General features: G+C 35.8%; 1 protein-coding gene across 1 annotated transcript in view; it reads right to left on the bottom strand.

Annotated features, from left to right (window-relative positions):
• The window catches only part of POLL (DNA polymerase lambda), a 52,173-nt gene that overhangs the window by 28,544 nt on the left and 1,384 nt on the right, over positions 1 to 22,245 (bottom strand). The window contains exons 2-4 of the mRNA XM_053692486.1: positions 19,909 to 20,031; positions 17,840 to 18,137; positions 6,119 to 6,296 (exon numbers count right to left, since the gene is read on the bottom strand). Of these exons, the coding sequence (XP_053548461.1) occupies positions 6,119 to 6,296; positions 17,840 to 18,137; positions 19,909 to 20,011 (579 nt within the window). The 5' untranslated portion in view covers positions 20,012 to 20,031. The remainder of the gene's footprint in view (positions 1 to 6,118; positions 6,297 to 17,839; positions 18,138 to 19,908; positions 20,032 to 22,245) is intronic.

Here is a 22,245-nt window from a genome sequence, read left to right as displayed (position 1 = left end):
AATCTGAACTGAACTTTAACCCGGAACTTGATCCCTCTGGGACCATTTCCACACGCTGGATACCTGCTGCGGAGGACGGACAGATACTGGCTAAAAACAGGCTAAAAAAACGGAGGAAAGCCATACAGAAAGAAGATAAAGTTACTTATCATATCACTCCGTTTTTACCCGGTCTTTGAATTGACACACTGGTAACATTACCCCCTAAGGAGATCACACTGGTAAACATTACCACCCACGGATCACACTGGTAAACATTATCACCCACGGATCAGCTCCATTTTGGGAATACTGATATCAAGCACTTTTTAATAGACTTTTTAATAGACTTTGTAGTTATTTTATCTGTTTTTGTCATATAGGCTGCCAATAATTCTGGTTAGTTATACATGCTGCTAATAATTCTGTCTAGTCATATATGCTGCTAATAATTTTGTTTATTTGAGAACCTCAGATAGTCACTCTCATTGCAGTCTTTTAGATACACTCATTTTTTACCTGATGCCGGCATCTTTTATAGGAGTTATCTGTTAGAATTTATGTTAGAATTTATCTTATATTGTTATAATAAATATTGATTTATTTGTACATATATATCCAATTCCTCTTTTTTTTGGCTACGTAGACACGCTAATTTTAATTCGATTTGTATTGTTTATTTATACTAGTAATGTACTATCTCATTAGAGTTTTTTAGATATTTTGGCTCTCAGCTATTCGTTAGCGCTATCCCTCCCCCACACTTTCTTTTTAAACAGTTATACTGTCCAGCTGCAAGTTGGGGAAAAAAAATAGCCAATCGGCATTAGCAGTGCTGAGGTAATGCTTTGCCTTGGCTGTGATCTCATGAGATTTCATAGAACTTACTTTCACTGACTAGGAAAATAACATGACTGTGCCCGCACATGACAGATGCACACCCCTTGCAAGTCCTTGCACAAGCATCCTGACTGTATAGTATCTTTACAGTGGGGTGTAAATACTTTGGAAATTTGAGAAAAAAAAAAATTATCTTCCTTTTTTACATAGAGATGTTCAGGTGATATTTTCTAGTCAGCTTTTTACACCATTGCTGCATCACTTTTAAGTGCTTAAATATTTGAGTATCATGTCCCTTTAATCGAGACGTGTTTCGTTCACTGCTGAATGCAGAAGATGGCAGCAACTTGTAGCATTCAGCTCTTTTCGGAGACAGATTTTTGTGAAAGTGCAACACACTTAGATCTGGATTTAGTCTGTTGCACTTTCAGAAGAATAAATCAAGCACCGAAAAGAGCTGAACGCCAGGAGCGGCCGCCTTCTTTTGCACTCGGGAGTGAACGAAGCTGTAGAACTTAACAAGGTGTACGAGAGGCACATTAACCAGTTTGACATTGTAATACAAAATGTTTAATTATGTGTAGTAAAAAAAAAACTTTGCAATATAGTTTTTTTTTATCCTCTTTACCCTTTGAGTGCTAAGCACTTTCCCACCTGTGTGCTAATATTTTCTAAGGTTTTTTTTTAAAAAAAATGTAACTTTTTTTTTACAGACCCCCAAGACTTACACTGCTGGAGAGGTTAGGCGGTTACCTTTCCAACAGTTGGTCTTGGGGGTCTGTAGCGGCTTAGATGCCTGAGATACAGGCTTCTAAGCAGCATGCCCCCTCCTCCTATACTTAACATTGTTAAGTATAAATAAAGTTGCACTGTGACGTCATCACGTCATTGCGCGTGATGTCACCGCTCATCACGTGAAGCCCCGGTCATGCCTGTCACTCTACAGGCACAATCGCCGGGGTAGGAGCAGTTAGGAGCCCCCAGATCTCCCTCAAGGTGGGAGAGTGCTCATGACGACTTTGAGCCGTCATTAGCACCACAGTGAGAAACTCTGTGATGGCTCAGAGCCATCATTAGCACTCAAAGGGTTAAAGTGAATGTAAATTTTGATCCAAAAGTCCCGGTTTTTACAAATTTGATTAAAAACAGGGGCACTTTAATTCATCAAAATTTACATTGCACTCCTGTTGTGAAAAAAAAACAAAAAAAAAAAACTTACCTTTTAAACTTGACAGCTGCTCCAGCTTCCTCTGGTCGTCGCAAGCCATTTCTGATGTCAGAAATGATGGATGGGTCATCCTCCAATGACGGCTTCCCCCCTGGAGGAATCAGTGTCTGATTCAATGTCGTGATTGGAGGAAGCCAGATTCCTCATTTTAGACCCAGGAAGAGGCTTTGCGACGAGTGGAGGAAGCTGGAGCAGCTGTCAAGATTAAAAGGTAATTTTTTTTTCACAACAGGAGTGAAATGTAAATTTTGATGAATTAAAGTGCCCCTGTTTTTAATCGAATTTTTAAAAAACGGGCACTTTAGCATCAAAATTTACATTCACTTTAACTTTGAAAAGTGTTGGTTGTCTCAAATTTCTGTAAAGTAATAGGTGCTGCCATATTGAAACCTAGGTTTTCCTCTTGTCTACCTGCTGAGGACAATTAGCGACAGATAAAAAACAGACAATAAAAGAGAGTATGCTGTGTGGAAAAACTGTTTTATAATCTGTGTAGAATTAAGGATTGTTATAGTAACTATAGGGGACTATGTTTTGTATCTGATTGTGTGTGTGCGCGTTTACCTTATTACCTTGCATGACCCTCACTTCAGACTATTTGTCTCTAGGAACCAAAAAAAATGTCCACAGTGAGGGATAACAACAAAAATATATGTTAATTACAATAAAAGTACAAAAATGGGTGAAACACAACGTTTCATATAGCATGTTTTTCTTTTGAGTTTTATTCCCTCAGAGACCATCCATATTTTTTCTAGTATGAAATTATGGGTCACTGCCAACAACCACATAAACTATCACCCATCCCATTGAAAGGAAGCAGAGCACGCTCCCGTACTCCTGTAGACTGTAAGCTCCTCCTGTACTAACTTGTTTAGTCGGTTATCTATTTGTTCCCTCTAACCCGCAGTGGTCTCAAAGTGGCCCTCAAGATAGTTTAATCTGGCCCTCCCTTGTTTAATAGGTAAGCTGTTCATTTCAGCTGTTTTTTAGGGCTCTAAGAGGTGTAACAAGTTGATATTCTACATATCCACTAACGAGATAAATATAAAGACAAGCGTCCAGTGTAGAATCCCACCATGCACTGCTTAGATAAATGTCACTTTTTATGTTGTTGTACAGTTCCAGAATAATCACTTCACTTGGCACTAACAAGAAAAATATAGACAACTGTTTATGTCTATTGTGGGCTACAACTCCCACCATGGCCGCCATCAGGGGGTGACGGGGGTGACTCCTGTCAGGGGCCCAATGAGCCAGGGGGGCCCCATGAGGCAAGAACTAAAAAACAAGGAGTAAAGTATTAGCATTTGAGAGGATTTCTGAGTGTGAACTAAACCACTATGCACAGGGTGAGACAGACTTGGCACTTTGTTTGTACAGTGTGTGCTTGAGTCAGACGGCAGATCACTTTCATTTGCAGAGGAGGTAGGACTTACTTAGCAAGTGTTTTTTATTTCTTTGTGCAATTTCGGATTGTAACTTCAGTGGTAGTAGTTCCATTCCAGTTTACTGCCCCTTTATGCAAAGACTTTCCAGATGCAAGGAGGCATTTTATCTAAGATTTTTACATCTAAATAAAATGTTATACTCTCAGACTAAGATTGCTCAGTGTTTGAAATGAGACAGGTTAACTTAAAACTGTTCAGTTTACACTACAGCTGACTTAATTTTGAAATACATACCAACAAGCCTAAATCCTGCATTTAACCAGATCTAATGGTATGAGTACCACAGCTTATGGTTTCTCCAAGACCATATAGAGTACAGCATTTTCAAAATCCATAAGTACAGCTGACAGATGGGAACATTTGTACACTATATTTAAAGTGGTGCTCTTGGTTGGGGAAAATGGGGGGAAAACAAACAAACATATGTCAACCTTTTAAAAGTACTTTTCTTCATCTAGCCATCTACCCAGATCATTAATATACAATTTTGAATTCACGGAATTATTTTCGTTTACACATTTACAAATATGATTCTTTAAAAAGTGATCTCTTAATTTCTGCAATTGTCTATTCCTTTTTAGGACATTTTGACCTTACTACTGATTATTCATATCTTTCTACAGACTTTAAAACTAATGAGACCTTTACGGAAGTCACCAATCCACCATTTAACCTTTAAATTATTGTTTTGGCAGTTCGGGGCCCTTCCTTTCAGCCTCATGCTGTTGTCATCATTTAGTTGGCATCTTCCTTTACAAAAAGATAATCAGAACTCCATATTTTGTTTTCTAAACCTCCTTTTTTTTTTTTTACAAAACTGTAGTCTACCTCATTACTTGTCAGGTCAATGTAATCAAGTGCTGAGTGTCTGGGTGTCTGTGTCTGAGTGTGTTTCTTTGCGTGTCTGCTAGAGTGTCTATATGTGAATCCTTATGTATGAGTGTGTCTGTGTGTTTGTATTTTACTACCTTTACAACATTTCCAATGTGAATAATAATAATGCTGTAGTATGACAGATAACACGGCTGCTTTAGTTAGAAGACTCATCACAACAAAATAACTGTTTATTTAACACACCCAACTAAATACCCACAGCTACTATTCCTCTTATATGCAAAAGAAATAGAACTTGTGAATATTTACATAAACACATATACCTGTTCCAAGATTATATTAAACGGATGTACACTTAAAAAAAAAACAAAAACAAAAAAAACTATTGTAATCATATATAGGGATATGATATGAAACAAAACATTTTTCTTTTGTGATTAAGACAGAGCATGCAATAACTTTTTTTCTCCAATTTACTTCTATTATCAAATTTGCTTCATTCCCATGAAATTCTTTGTTGAAGAAATACCTAGGTAGGTGTTGGAGCACCACGTAGAAGGAAACAGTATATTTAATATTTAGGGTTTGTAGTAATCCAGTCTAGTAGATGGGAATATGCGACTCATAATCTCACAGAACAAAGTCTATCCTTCAGAATCTAGTCTGTCAGTTAAGGGGGTAGAAACAAAGATTTTGATGCCAGAAAAGAACCATAAGGACCTATTTAGATTGCCCATATTTCCTTCTAAAGTGTAAACTTAAAGTGATTGTAAAGTTTAACAAATTAAACCCCGGTATGTAAAAAATACTCTTAAAATCAGGGGCACTTTAATTTATTAAACTTTACAATGACGTTTCTTTTTTAAAAATACTTACCTTTGCTTTATGGAAAACAGACCAGCAATCCTCCGCCCGCAGCTCCTGCTGTAGTTATCACAGCAATGATGAATTTGGCTTCCTCCAATCGAGCTGGATGCCAAAGGGGGCACACAACGATTGGAGGAAGCCTGATTCATCATCAATCTGCTAAATACATCAGGAGCTGCGGGTGGAGGATCGCCGGTCTGCTTTCCATAAAGCAAAGGTAAGTATTTAAAAAAAAGCATCATTGTAAAGTTTAATTAAAGTGCCCCTGTTTTTAAGAATATTTTCACATACCTGGCTTTAAATCGTTAAAAACTTTACAATCACTTTAAATGGACACTGTACCGTAATCCAAATGTATTCCCAGTTACTTGTTATACCAGCTGCATGTATTGAAAATTGCCTGTTGAAACCACCATCACAAAGAAAATGTCAATACTGGCTTGGTCTATATAGAGGCAAATAAGATATGATAAGCAGGTCTACTATTCACCACTTTAGAAAGTTCTTGTTTGGCCACCAACTGGAAAGTCCCAAAGCACAGATTCCTATTAAGTTATAGCGCATCTTTACTACAACTGATGAATTATACATCATCTAAAATATCACTAACATTCCGATCTGTTTATACAAAGGGGACATTTTACTATCACTTTAACATATATAGGACCAAGAGAAGAAAAAACAGCAATATAACATTCATTTTACAAAATTTAAGGCAATTTATACAAATCAATAACGTTAAACAAAAAAAAGTTTTTTTTTTTTAAATCTACTTTGCAATGCTCAGTACATCTCCAGCATACTATTGACTTTTAACGACCTTTAATATTTGATAGAATGTTGTGTTGTCATAAAAGAGAAATAAAATAACTCATCAGTTTCCATACAAGTTATTTTTGAATTCCATAAAAAACCTCACCTGTTTTAAGATTCTGTCATCATTTGGTTTTGAGTGATCAGACGCGTGTTGGGTTTGTGAGATGCCGGCAATGGGCTGAGCATTTGTGACTTGTGCCTCTTCATCATTTAGTTTCCTGTAATTCCCAACATCCTTGGGCCTTTCTTCTTTATTTGGCCGGTCCTTCATATCCAGGTACCTGTCATACAATTATAGTAGTTATTTGCTGTTTCATCTTAACTTGTGGTTCTCTTGAAGTCTGATTTTTTTCATGCCTACAGGGTACATACCGGGGAATAACATAAGTGGGTTGGTAAGAATCTGCTATATGATAAAAGAGTGTTTCAAGTACACGTTCCAGGAAGTTTACATACAATTAATCAAAGCTGTGGATTCCTGGAAATCAGTCTTGGAAATGTGTCTGAATATTATAATCATAAAGCTTCCCACTGAGCTTAAAGGGACATAAGCAACAATACAACGCTGCCCCAACATACTACTGCAAAGCGCTTTGAAATATAAAGTGTGTTTTTAAAGGGACAGTCTACACCAGACTTTTTATTGTTTAAAAAGATAGATAATCCCGTTATTACCTATTCTCCAGTTTTGCATAATCAATACAGTTAAATTAACATACTTTTTACCTCTGTGATTACCTTGTATCTAAGCATCTACACACTGCCCCCTTAATTCAGTTCTTTTGAAAGACTTGCATTTTAACCAATCAGTGCTGATTCCTGGGTAACTCCACGTGCGTGAGCACAATTTTATCTATATGCCACATATGAACGCCCTCTAGTTGTGAAAGACTATCAAAATGCATTCAGATAAGAGGTAGCCTTCAAGGGCTAAGAAATTAGCATATGAGCCTACCTAGGTTTAGCTTCAAACTAAGAATACCAAGAGAACAAAGCAAAATTGATGATAAACGTAAATTGGAAAGTTGTTTAAAATTGCATGTCCTATCTGAATCATAAAAGTTTATTTTTGACTAGACTGTCCTTTTAAAAAGCATCAAGATCAGCATCTTGTGCAAGTACTCAGTGCTAATCTTAGAGCTTACACAGACGCTGGTGGGTACATACTCATCATTTACTATCAATCTTTTACTCAAGCTTGTGCACAAAAGCATAATTACCAATTATGGGCCCATGGGGAATTTTATAAAGCGACAATATCTCAGTGCTAGAAAAAAATGGGCAAAAACAGCTTTTAAACAACAAATGATTGCAATAATATACTGTGGCTTGGCTGTTTAGCTCCTGCATACTAATGATGTTGATGTCACTTTTAAATATCTTTCATTAATGGAGCATTGAACACTTTGAGATTGATTTATTATATGTAGTACAAACTTTGCAATATACTTTAATTATTTACCTTGTTCCCTTTTTCTGTAATTCAATGAAAATTTCACACTTTACTATTTCTGTTAACACTGGAAGTGCAAACTACAGAACTAAAAGGACAGTGAACACCTTGAGATATAAAAGGTTCAGTTATACATAGAAAAGCAACTTTGCAATATATTTTATATTTATGTTGCCCCTTTTTTATGAAACTTAGCTCTAAAAATGGTGGATTTTCTAGTTCTCAGAAATGAAAAAGCACACTGCATACTTTTCACTTCTAACCCTGTGACATATATTCATCTTATTGGCTTTAACAGATAATTGCAAAACAAACTTTATAAAACATTATGAGCCTTGTCAGCTGCAGACTCAAGCCTGGATTGGTTCATTCGAATGAGGCAATCGGTGGGTGGAGTTTGGCTATTGAAAACCAAATGCAGCAAACAAGATGTTAATTTATTTAAAAAGGTTTAAAGGGACAGTCTAGTATAAATTAAACTTTCATTATTCAGATAGGTCGTGCAATTTTAATCAACTTTCCAATTTACTTTTATCATCAAATTTGCTTTTTTTCTCTTGGTATTCTTAGTTTAAACTAAACATAGGTAGGCTCATATGCTAATTTCTAAGCCTTTGAGGGCTGCCTCTTATCACATGCTTTTTAAATCTCTTTTCAACACAAAGAGACAGAAAGTACATGTGGGCCATATAGATAACACTGTGTTTAGGCACAGGGGGTTATTTAAGATTTAGCACAAAACAATGCTAAATGGAAGACAATAGATAATAAACAGTCACAGTCATGTGATCAGGGGGCTGGAAGGTTCTTAGATACAAGATAATCACAGAGGTAAAAAGTATATTAATATAACAGTGTTGGTTATGCAAAACTGGGGAATGGGTAATAAAGGGATTATCTATCTTTTAAAACAATAACAATTCTATGGTAGACTGTCCCTTTAAATATGGTTGATATTTTATAGCAAGACAACAAAAGCATCTTGTAATTACAAGGTGTGTACCATCCCTTTAACACAGCTATATTCCACACAGTTGTTGGTTCTACATTTAAGTAATCTATTTAAACCGTCCCTAATAAACCTTAGCAGAGAAGAAAACCTAGGTTAAAACATGGTGGTATCCACTACGTTATATATACAAAAGATTTACAATATATAAACAATATGCTTAGCATTTAAGGTTAAGTTACCATTTAAAAGCCCTTATGTCAGAACAGCACAGGCAGCGTGAGTACTACAGTATTTCTTTACTCAAAAAATACAATATGACATGAGTTTGTTTGAGAAAAGGCCCTTTATTATCTCAATATGAATGGAATGACAGGCTCCTCTATCACACACTTGCCCAGTATAGCTGATAATGCTGGTTATCATAAACAAATATTTACATATGCACAACTGCCAACCAATCGCTCAACTTATAGGAATGTGAATATGATTAGTCATTATACATCACATATCGTTACAGATAGCATGAACACCCAACAAAAAAGCTAGAGACATATCTGTGACAACGACTTTATTAGAGACCAATAGGTTCTTAACAAACAAAAAGGTAGCACGCAAAATCATATAAAACATTCTATGTTGAAAAAAACTTAGTTATGTATAGTAAAAAAAACTTTGAATTCTAGTTTTATCATTTATTGTGTACCCTTTTTATGTAATTTAACTCTGAAAACTGAGGATTTTCAAATTATCAGACCTGGAAATGCACACTGAAAAGTTCTCAAGGATAACCCTGGTACATATCTGTCCTTAATTTACTTTAAAAAGGTATCTTAAACACTAAATACATTTCTTGCATCTTCCTCTAATTATGGATGCTGCCATTTTGGAACCTAGGTTACACTGCAGGTATGTGAAGGAGAGTTGCTACACGTGCAAACACGTCAGCACTGGAATATAGTGAAAGACATATTTCAGCATGATGGCGCACACATGACTAGAGGAAGGCAGGGAATAACTGCAATACTATGTGTATAAAATATATTTAGTGTTTAAAGTCCCTTTAGCAGATAAGAACTGCAAAACAATGCATTTTATACTAGCACAATGGGCCAGATTACAAGTGGAGCAATAATTAACGATCCCGCTCGAGCGCTAATTGCGCTAGATATAAAAAAATTTGCGCTTGTTGGGTTGCGCTCGTATTGTGAGTTGAAAATAAACTGTTTTCGCTTGCACACTAACTCGAGTGCAAAAATCTGAGATTACAATATTGTGTGCGTGTTCACATATTCCCCCATAGAGGTCAATGGAACAAAAAAAGTGTGGGGGGGGAAAACACCCTACTCGCACACAAACACAATTGCATATTCTCAAATATTTAAATGTAGTAAATAGTATAACACTTTATTAAAAATGAATATTGCATAAAAGTTTTTACATGTTCTCATCTACTTAACAGGAAAGGGCTCCAATGTGTATATATATATATATATATATATATATACACACACATACATACATACACACACAGTATATATATATATATATATATATATATACATACATATACACACATTGTAGCAGTGTCATTTCTTCAGTGTTGTCACATGAAAAGATATAATAAAATATTTACAAAAATGTGAGAGATGTACTCACTTTTGTGAGATACTGTATATATACACGATGCCTTGCAAAAATATTCACCCCCCCCCCCCCTTGGCATTTTTCGTGTTTTGTTGCCTCACAACCTGTAATTAACATGGATTGTTTGAGGATTTGCATCATTTAATTTACAGAACATGCCCACAACTTTGAAGATGTTTTTTTTATTGTGAAGCAAACAACAAATAGGACAAAATAACAGAAAAAGTCAATGTGCATAGCTATTCACTAAAGTCAATACTTTGTAGAGCCACCTTTTGCGGCAATAACACCTCCAAGTCGCTTTGGATAAGTCTCTATGAGTTTGCCACATCTTACCACTGGGATTTTTGCCCATTCCTCCTAGCAAAACTGCTCCAGCTCCATCAAGTTGGATGGTTTGCGCTTGTGAACAGCAATCTTTAAGTCTGACCACAGATTTTCTATTGGATTGAGGTCTGGGCTTTGACTAGGCCATTCCAACACATTTACATGTTTCCCCTTAAACCACTCAAGTGTTGCTTTAGCAGTGTGTTTGGGGTCATTGTCCTGCTGGAAGGTGAACCTCCGTCCTAGCCTCAAACCACGCACAGAGTGGTACAGGTTTTGCTCAAGAATATCCATGTATTTAGCACCATCCATCTTTCCCTTAACTCTGACCAGTTTCCCAGTCCCGGCTGCTGAAAAACATCCCCACAGCTTGATGCTGCCACCACCATGTTTCACTGTGGGGATGGTGTTCTTTGGGTGATTTGATGTGTTGGGTTTGCGCCAGACATAGCGCTTTCTTTGATGGCCGAAAAGTTAAATTTTAGTCTCATCAGACCAGAGCACCTTCCTCCATACATTTTGGGAGTCTCCCACATGCCTTTTCGCAAACTCAAAACGTGCCATTTTGTTTTTTGCTGAAAGTAATGGCTTTCTTCTGGCCACTCTGCCATAAAGCCCAACTCTATGGAGCGTACGGATTATTGTCATCCTATGTACAGATACTTCAGTCTCTGCTGTGGAACTCTGCAACTCCTCCAGGGTTACCCTAGGTCTCTGTGTTGCCTCTCTGATTAATGCCCTCCTTGCCGGTCCGTGAGTTTTGGTGGGCGGTTATCTCTTGGCAGGTTTGCTGTCGTGCCATGTTCTTTCCATTTGGTTATGATAGATTTGATGGTGCTCCTGGGGATCATCAAAGATTTGGATTTGGAGCTTTTTATTGGCTTCATAACAAAGGGGGTGAATACATATGCACATGCCAGTTTTCTCTTTCTAAAAAATAGTTTTATGTATATATTTTTCACCAACTTAGACTATTGTGTTCTGATCCATCACATAAAATTTAGATTAATAAAACATTGAACTTAAGGCTGTAATGTAACAAAATAGGTAAAAACTCAAGGGGGGTGAATACTTTTGCAAGGCATTGTACAGATGGCCCTCGTTTTACAACGGTTCAATTTACACAGTTTCAGAATAACAACCTTTTTTCCAGTCATGTGACTGCTATTGAAAAGCATTGAGAAGCAGTGCATTTATTAAAATAGCCAGTAGGTGGAGCTGTCCGCTTGTGTTGCAGCAAAGCCAAGCAAGCTGAAATTAATCAGTTTAACCAGACCTGAACTATTGAGCAGATTTCAAAGGAACAAGATCTTCCTGTCTATAAATCAGTCCAGATTGGAATGCATAGATAGAACTGTTTGTAGAAAAATGCAAGTGAAGTCTGTGTTGTCTGATTATTTTATTAGGTTTATAAGGCCGTTTAGCATTTAAAGTCTTCATTTCAAAGCTTTAAAAATAATGTATTAGGTGTTACTTATGACAATTTTGAGAGGGGCCTGGAACCTATTTCCCTCACTTCCCATTGACACATTATAAACTGGCTTTCAATTTACAACCATTCCTTCTGGAACCTAACCCCAGCGTAAACTGAGGGCTACATATATATATATATATATATATATATATATATATATATATATATATATATATATATATATATATATATATATATAAATTAATGTATACATATGTATTTATATGTGTATTTGTGCCTGTAAATACATATGTACACATATACATGCATATCCATTTTAGCCATGTATAAATCTCAATGTTAAATGCCCTTTGCCTGCCTCCTATCTTTGAGCCCTATATATAACTTTTCTGTGCAATGTTTTTTTTTTTTTATATAATTTTTATTATATAGTGTTATTATGAGTGTAACTCTATACTTTGTAATGTGTTTTGTGCAACTTTTTAGTTAACCAAAAAGTTGTGGTAATCATTCTAGTGTAAATCACGATTGCGCTCAAGCAATCACGTTTACTTTCAACTTGTAATACAAGCAGTAAGCCCGACGAGTGCAAACCTCTGCGAAAAACAATTACAGCGAGCCTTTTTTTAAACACATACAATGTCATAGGTTTGCTGCTTTATCATATACACGACAGAAAACAAAAATTGAGCATTATGTACCTTTAAAGGGACGTGTTGCCCAAATGCTGAATCACTTGAGTAAAAGCGGACTAGAAAATATCACATGAACATCTTTATGTAATCAAGTAAAATATTTTACCTCAAAATTCCTCCTTAACCACATTCTATTGTGAAGGGACTTTAAGCATCCAATTAGGATGCTTGTCCTGAGACTTGCAAGGGAGTATGCATCTGGCATGTGCAGGCACAGACAATTTATTTCTCTCCTCAGTTTAAAAAAAGTTTACTATGAAATCTGACAAGAATATGGGGAATTCCTAAAATATCATAGTAAAGTAAATTATGTTTGTTTATAACTCAGCACTGAAAAAAAAAAGGAATGGCTCTTTTTTCCAACATGCAGATAACAGCAAAAAAAGAGTAGCTGAAAGGTAACTGCTCACTGAGCACTTACTCTGGTGAGCTGAAGAAATTTATACAACATTTTGACAATTTTCACATGATATTTTACAGATATGCTGCGTGACTTTCAAGTGATTTAGCATATGGGTAAAATGCCCCCTTAAGTTTACAATAAGCACTGTAGCTTTTCATGCGGGAAAAATAGACAAGGTATCATTTTCAGGGCCAGCTCTACAGTTGGACCAGGTGGGACCATGGGGCCCTGGCAGCACATGGAGACAGCATATTCTGAATAATAGTGTTCTTTATGAGAAATTAATTATAGAAATGATAGGGTGTCCATCTGCATGTTCTCATGTAAAATTTCAATCTACTGAATTCTGGTTGGGTTTAGACGGTAGTGTAGAGTTGAGGGACAAGCCGGCTTAAGCCGTACCGGATAACCGTACATTTATTTATTTTTTAGAATGAGTAAATATTTTATGAGTGATTTAATTTTGAATTGAACAGTTTCTCAATCTAGTATACCAGAAGCACATTTAATAAAAAAAAAATAGACATGGGCAATGCTAAAAATTTCATTTGTTTTCATTAGTTAAATAAATCATTTTGTTTCTGAAAATTAGATTAGGTAAAAAAAAAATAAAAAAAAATTGTTTCTGCAAATAAGTTAAGTTAAATCGTTTTTTTCGGTTCCTTTCGTTATTTCGGATCCATTCTTTATTCATATTCATTATTCTATTCTAAAGTTTAGAATAGAATAATGCATATGAATAAAGAATGGATCCTAAAAAACGATTTAACAAAACAAATATTACTTAAAACCACTGACACTAAATAAAGCTATTAACCCCTGAACCACCGTACCCCCACATCGCCAACACTAACTAAAGCTATTAACACCTAAACCGCCACCCCACACATCGCCGACACTAAATAAACCTACTAACCCCTAAACCGCTGCTCCCCGATACTAAATAAAGCTATTAACACCTAAACCGCCGCCCCCCACATCGCCAACCCTAACTAAACCTATTAACCCTTAAACCGCCGTACCACCACATCGCCAACACTAAACCTATTAACCCCTAAACCGCCGTACCCCCACATCACCAACACTAACTAAACCTATTAACCCCTAAACCGCCGTACCCCCACATCGCTAACACTCACTAAACCTTTTAAAGTACCATTGCCCGACAGTAAATAAAACATTAAATAAAGCTATTAACCCCTAAACCACCGCACCCCCACATCGCCAACACTAACTAAACCTATTAACCTCTAAACCACCGTTCCCCAACACAAACTAAAACACTAAATAAAGCTATTAACCCCTAAACCGCCGTACACCCACATCGCCAACACTAAATAAACCTATTAACCCCTAAACCGCCGCACCCCCACATCACCAACACTAACTAAACCTATTAACCTCTAAACCACCATTCCGACAAAAACTAAAACACTAAATAAAGCTATTAACCCCTAAACCGCCATTCCCCAACAGTAAATAAAACACTAAATAAAGCTATTAACCCCTAAACCACCGCACCCCCACATCACCAACACTAACTAAACCTATTAACCTCTAAACCACCATTCCGACAAAAACTAAAACACTAAATAAAGCTATTAACCCCTAAACCGCCATTCCCCAACAGTAAATAAAACACTAAATAAAGCTATTAACCCCTAAACCACCGCACCCCCACATCACCAACACTAACTAAACCTATTAACCTCTAAACCACCATTCCGACAAAAACTAAAACACTAAATAAAGCTATTAACCTCTAAAGCGCCATTCCCCAACAGTAAATAAAACACTAAATAAAGCTATTAACCCCTAAACCACCGCACCCCCACATCGCCAACACTAACTAAACCTATTAACCTCTAAACCACCATTCCGACAAAAACTAAAACACTAAATAAAGCTATTAACCCCTAAACCGCCGTACACCCACATTGCAAACACTAACTAAACCTATTAACCTCTAAACCGCCGCCCCCCACATCGCAACTAGCTAAATTAAACTATATTAACCTCTAAACCTAACACCCCCTAACTTTAACATAATTAAAAAAGACCTAAATTAAAAGTTACAATTATAAACTAACTACCTATTTAAAAATAAATACAAACTTACCAGTGAAATAAAAGTAAAACCTATGTATAAACTTTAAAAAACCTAACATTGCTAAAAATAAAAAAACTAACATTACTAAAAATAAAAAAACCTTAGAAAAAAAAATTAAAACTACAATTACAAAAAATAATAAACACTAAAATTACAAAAAATAAAAAAAAACTACCATTACAAACGAAATTATCCAGCATAACAAAATTATTCCTATTCTAATACCCCGTTTAAAAAAAAAAACAAAAAACAACCCACCCCAAAATAATAAAACCTAATCTATAATAAAACTACCAAGGGTCCTTAAGAGGGCCTTTTGTAGGGCATTGCCCTAAAGTTAACAGCTCTTATGCAAAAAAAAAAAAAACACTCCCTAACATTACAAACCCCCCCAAACTCACAAAATAATAAAAAAAAAAATCTACCCATTGCCCAGAAAAGGGCATTTGAATGGGCATTGCCCTTAAAAGGGCATTCAGCTCTTTTAAAGAGCATTACAAATAAAAAATCCCTAATCTAAAAAACAAAACAAAAACCCCCCACTAAAACTAGTGTTACCTCCTGGACTTCCGCGCATCCACCGACCACTCCGCCTCCGAAGGGATGAAGAAGATAGAAGATGCCGGTCCCATGATGTATGAAGATGGAGCCGTCTGGATGAAGATGCTTCGCCGGTGGGATGAAGATCTTTCGCCGGACTTCAACAACTGTGAGTACCGATTTTGGGGTTAGTGTTGTTTTTTTTTTTAGATTAGGGCTTTTTTTATTTTAATGGGCCGAAAAAGAGCTGAATGCCCTTTTGCCCATACAAATGCCATTTTCGGGGCAATGGGTAGATTAGGTTTATTTTGTGGGTTTGGGGGGGTGGGGGTTTGTAATGTTAGGGGGTGTTAGTTTTAATTGTTTGCAAAAGAGCTGCTAACTTTAGGGCAATGCCCTACAAAAGGCCCTTTTAAGGGCTATTGGTAGTTTATTATAGATTAGTTTTTTTTTTATTTTGGGTTTGTTTTTTTAAACGGGGGTATTAGAATAGGAATAATTTATTATTTTGGATAATTTCGTTTGTTATTTTTTGTAATGGTAGTCTTATTTTTTGTAATTTTAGGTTTTTTATTTTTTAGTAATCTTAGGTTTTATTAGTTTAAGCTTAGGTTTTATATTTTTATTTCACAGGTAAGTTTGTATTTATTTTAAGTAGGTAGTTAGTAAATAGTTATATTGTAGCTAGCTTAGGTTTTATTTTTATTTCACAGGTAAGTTGCTATTTATTTTTAAATAGGAAGTTAGTTAATAATTGTAACTTTAATTTAAAAGGGACACTGTACCCAAATTTTTTCTTTCGTGATTCAGATAGAGCATGCAATTTTAAGCAACTTTCTAATTTACTCCTATTATCAAATTTTCTTCATTCTCTTGGTATCTTTATTTGAAATGCAAGAAAGTAAGTATAGATGCCAGCCCATTTTTGGTGATCCACCTGGGTTGTTCTTGCTGATTGGTGGATAAACTCATTCACCAATATAAAAGTGCTGTCCAGAGTTCTAAATAAAAAAATAAAATAAAAAAAAAGCTTAGATGTCTTCTTTTTAAAATAAAGATAGCAAGAGAACGAAGAAAAAATGATAATAGGAATAAATTAGAAAGTGGCTTAAAATTGCATGTTCTATCTGAATCATGAAAGAAAAAATTTGGGTTCAGTGTCCCTTTAAGTCTATTTTAATTATGTTAAAGTTAGAGGTGTTAGGTTTAGGAGTTAATATAGTTTAATTTAGCTAGTTGCGATGTGGGGGCGGCGGTTTAGGGGTTAATAGGTTTAGTTAGTGTTGGTGATGTCGGGGAACGGCGGTTTAGGGGTTAATAGGTTTAGTTTGTGTTGGCGATGTTTGGTAACTGTGGTTTAGGGGTTAATAGGTTTAGTTAGTGTTGGCGATGTTGGGGGAACTGCGGTTTAAGGGTTAATAGCTTTATTTAGTGTCGGTGATGTGAGGGAACAGCGGTTTAGAGGTTAATAGGTTTGGTTAGTGTTGGCGATGTTTGGGAACTGTGGTTTAGGGGTTAATAGGTTTAGTTACTGTTGGCAATGTCGGGGAACTGCGGTTTAGGGGTAAATAGGTTTAGTGTTGGCGATGTTGGGGAACGGCGGTTTAGGGGTTAATAGCTCTATTTAGTGTTTTATTTAGTGTCGGGAAACTGAGGTTTAGGGGTTAATAGGTTTAGTTAGTGTTGGCGATGTCAGGGAACTGCGGTTTAGGGGTTAAACGGTTTAGTTTGTGTCGGCGATGTTTGGGAACTGCGGTTTAGGGGTCAATAGGTTTAGTTAGTGTTGGCGATGTCGGGGAACTGCGGTTTAGCGGTAAATAGGTTTAGTTAGTGTTGGCGATGTTGGGGAATGGCGGTTTAGGGGTTAATAGCTTTATTTAGTGTCGGTTATGTTGGGGAACTGCAGTTTAGATTAGAACAATGAAAAATTCTGAATATGAATAAAAAATGGATCCAAAAACTGATTTATTTATTTTCGGAATTTTAGTTATGGCGCCGATTCGGAAATTCAGATTCATTCGAATCTCTGAATCGGCCAAAATGAATTGCACGTCTATAAAAAAACAAGAATTATATAGCACTATGGTGACTAATAACATGACTAATATCAAATTGGCTACCATATTGTGTAAAACAAATTGTTGGAACACATTCCCAGCAGCCACACTTTATTTCACTGTCTCACCAGACAAGGTTTGAAAGAAGAATTCAAAATTATATTCTTCAGAACTACTGACAGCTCTAATATGCAAAAAATGCCCATACCTATCTGGGATGAAAATGCTGTAACCAGCGGTGGGGACAATCTTTTGATCTTTAATACACATGCTCAGCCACGAAGACTTGACCAGATGCACCCCAGAAGGAAGATGTTCCAGCTTCATTACCCGGAAAGCACGATCGCAGGTCATTCCTTCATCCACTATAATGTGCGTTACTTCAGTGCAAAATGTTGTAGAAACCTGGCCTCCATTTTGAATAATCTGTTTTTTAAATATTTCTGTTCTGGCTTGGCCAATTCCAGCCTGTAAAATGTATATGTGGACTCCTTCAAAAAACGTTCCTGGAAGAAGAAAAAAAAAAGAGAGGAAAAAAATACCTTCATTCAAGGGACATAAACACTAAATGAATGCAAGACATAATGATGTACTCAAATCAAAGGTTAGCCTGAAAATAACATGCAGATTTTAGTTGCTGAAATATTAAAAGAAATAAGTGTAAAAACTAGGTTTCTCTTATCTCCTCTCCTGAGGCCTATAGGGAAGACTTACAACAAATTGTAAAGGCCACAATTTAAGGGGGACAAAATTACTCATGAGCATTTTATTAAGTTTTTTTTCCCTACAAATAAACATCTCATATTACAATCTCATAGTATTTAAATGTCCCTTTAAATAAGACACTAAACACCTTATAATTACAAGGCATTTCTGTTGTCTTTCAAGAGAATAACATATCAATCAAGTCTAAACATTTTTAAAACAAATTCACATCACTTAGCCAAATGATAACTTTCACCAGATTGGCGGTTCATTCTGTGACTTTTTTTTGTAAGGTAATGCAAGTTATTGGTATGATGGCTAATGGTTCCTCATAAAAAAAACATTAGATATTTCCTTCTCGCTCAGTAGGTCGATAGGGACAGCCTTTCATTTTTGGCAGACCTGCCCAGTTATTAAGCCACTTTGGGTGCAGGTGTTTTCCGGATGCTCTAAATTCAATACTAAAGTCAGATATGCCTGAGGGTAGCCTTTTCTATGATGTCTTTGCACACTTGAGAATTCCTCAATGTCATCTGTTTGTCAGCTTTACTTGGTGGTGAAATTTGGAACTGGTAAGACACTGTTTTTAAAATGACTTTCCGAGGCGAAGCCATGTGATAGGTAATGTTGACTACACTGGAGAAGTGAAGGATTATGTGCTCTTCTACACTGGTGGGTCTAGCTCGGCTATTTAGATAATTTGATTTCTTATAGGGCTTGTGAATGAGTTGATCTAGCCAGTATTGGTAATGAGAACAGCTTAAATAAAATTAAAATACCCCCCCCCCCCAAAAAAAATGTGTTTAACAAAATACAATTTACTTCTATTATCAAATTTCCTTCATTCTCTTGATATTTTTTGTTGAAAAACAGGTAGGAAGGTGAAGGAGCGTACATGCTACGGGAGCAATATATGGCAGCAGTTTTAGAACTATGTTATACATTTGCAAAAACAGTAAATGTCAGCAGTGTAATTTCCATGTACTGCTTAAGAAGTTGTGCAATACATATCTAGGTATTTCTTCAACAATGAATACCATGAGAACACAGTACTGTTTCTGAATTACATAGTCCCTTTAATTTTACATGGTGGTTAATTACAGTCCTTCAGAAAAATATATCTAATTATTATCAACAGAAAATGGGCTTTTTGTAGATAAATACATTTCTATAAAGGATTGTGATCGACCCTGTGGTTATGTACTGTATTCTTCCATGTAATGCTGCTTGCCAGACTTATTGCCAGATTACAAGTGACGCACTTTTTTTTTTTTTTATTCCCTCGCGCACTAACTGTGCTCAAAGTAAAAAATTAGCACGGCCACTTTAGCGCATGTATTGAATTGAAAAAGATAGTGCACAAGAGTAAATGACTGAGGCGCGCTAACTTCAGGACTTTAGATATTGCCACTACGCTAACTCCATAGAAAGCATAGGTTGCTCTAGAGCAAAGTCGGCATTTTGTGACCCGTGCTATCATTAGCATGCCACTTGTCACCTGGCCCTTATTGTTTTACATTTTTGAAATAACAGATAAATAAATAAATGAATTAACAAAATGTATATTTTTACCTTGAACATCACTCTTTATTTTTTTCCTATCCTGCGGTGTGTCCGGATTCTCTCTTAACCGCTTTACTTTTGGAAAAGCTTTTACAATACCCACTTGTTCCATACACAAACTGAAGCACGCCCCTGTGAAGAAATGAGAAATATTGTTTTATCAGACAGAACTCTACTCATTTATCAGTCAGAACTCTGGGACTTGGTCTCTATGAGCCAGTAAGTATAAGACAACTGCATCAATTATGCAGAAACATGCCTTTCTATCCAATTTAATCAATCTTTTCTTAAATATATTGTTTGTGTATATGTATATACATTTAATTTAAAATGTTGTATTTTGCCCGGAAACAACTTCACCCAGCAGTGATTCAAACCTTCTCCCAGCTGATGAGTAGCAATAACTACGAAACAGTCTGTCCTGGGATGGTTATGAATCACTGCTCTAACCCTATAAGCTGTGTGAACAGCGATGCTTTGGCGTTAAGGAAATCTGCTGAAAAGCAGACTTGAAGTAAAAAGGTGTGTCATTGTGAACTTAATTTGCATATATTACCCAGAATCCTTTGCTGCATTGGAAACAATGTATTCTAGAGGTTTTCTGTGGGGGAAAAAACAAGCCTTCTGGCCTGTCTAGATTTGTTAATGAACTAAACAATGAGTTATTCTCTCTCTATCTATATATATATATATCTATATATATATATATATATATATATATATATAGATAGAGATATATATATATATATATATATATATCTCTATCTATCTATCTATATATATATATATATCTATATATATATCTATATATATATATATATATATATATATATATATATATATATATATATATATATATATATATATACACACACATACACTTTCATGGGGAAAAAGAAAGTTAATTGGTGCTCTGCATTATGCCTTTTGAGTAAATGGACAATAAATATTCTAGCTAGATATGATAACATATATCTGCAATTAGACACCAAGTTACAAAAAGATAAACACATAAATACATGTTTGGAAACCATTAAAACTGACAATGTTTCGGCACAAAGTGCCTAGTTTTATTTATTTTTTAAAAAGCAATAGACTGCTTGAAAAACGGTGGCATGTTTATCTTGCCTAACACCTTGATCTATTTTTATCAAAGCTTTTTAATTATATTAAAAGGGACATTCCAGCTAAAACTGGAATTCACACGGTGCATTTCACTTTGAATACATGAATTCTCAAAAATGCTTCTAAAAATAAAGCTATAGCTATTTCAAGAGTGTACTTAAAGTGACACTAAACCCCAAAAGCCAATCACACGAGGCATCTATGTGCATCTACCTACCAGCCCAGAGGCAGAACTTTTCTTCACTTTCTGCGATGAGATTTTTTTAGTAAAAAATTTTCTGCAGGTCATTTTTAAATAAAATTTAAATTAGACAGTTACACTAAGGCACCAGTTCAACCGCAATGTGTTGGTTAACTGAAGAATAAAGCAATTTTTAATGCTTTATAATATAATATAATTGCATTGCAAATTAGCTGCATACAAAAAAAAAACATTTTAAAATGTCTCTTGAATAAATCCATTTCCTTTTCTCTTACTCTAACATAGAAATGTAGTAATAAAAAGATGCAATGCTCATACTAACGTCTTACATTCAGAATAAACAGCTTTGCAGACTGGGAAAGGCTAGGGGGCGGGTTTGAAAAAATCTCTGAGAGCTAGTCAACAAGCAATGTGCTGCTGCTTTGCATTGCTACTGCATATTTGACTGCTCAGTTCAAACAGCACTTTGCTCTGGATGCACTATGATAAGGAAAACTTACACACTGCAACCAGAGCACAGCTCTGTTTGAAGAGAACTGTCTAATGTGGAGCAGCACTAAAAAGTTCAAGCGCTAACAGTTCCTGCATGTGTCCTGTTCTTTCTGCAGACATGCTGCATTTTCTGCCATGACATCTCAGATCACTGTATGTTCTGCCTTGGGGCCTACCAGCAGCTACTGAGCATATCTAGATATGCTTTTCAGCAAAGAATATCAAGAGAATTAAGCAAATTAGATAATAAAAGTAAATGAGAAAGTTGTTTAAAATTGCATGCTCTTTCTAAATCATGAAATATTTTTTTGGGGTTTAGTGTCCCTTTAAGTATGCAACGTGCACCAGCATTTTAACACAGCACCTGCTTAGAGAGCCTAAGGGGCTTGTATCATATTGTAATGACTTTGTTTGTTAGTTGCCGACATAATACAAACCCCACTGGTCATCTGAGCAGCTGCAGCATTTAAAATCCTGGAGTACTGAGAATATCTAGCTATACTTCAACATGCACAGAAAAATGCTAA

Source organism: Bombina bombina, chromosome 9 (genome assembly GCF_027579735.1).
Source record: "Bombina bombina isolate aBomBom1 chromosome 9, aBomBom1.pri, whole genome shotgun sequence".
NCBI lineage: Eukaryota > Metazoa > Chordata > Amphibia > Anura > Bombinatoridae > Bombina > Bombina bombina.
Note: the sequence above shows the minus strand (reverse complement) of the source record. Positions and strands in the feature narration are given on the sequence as shown.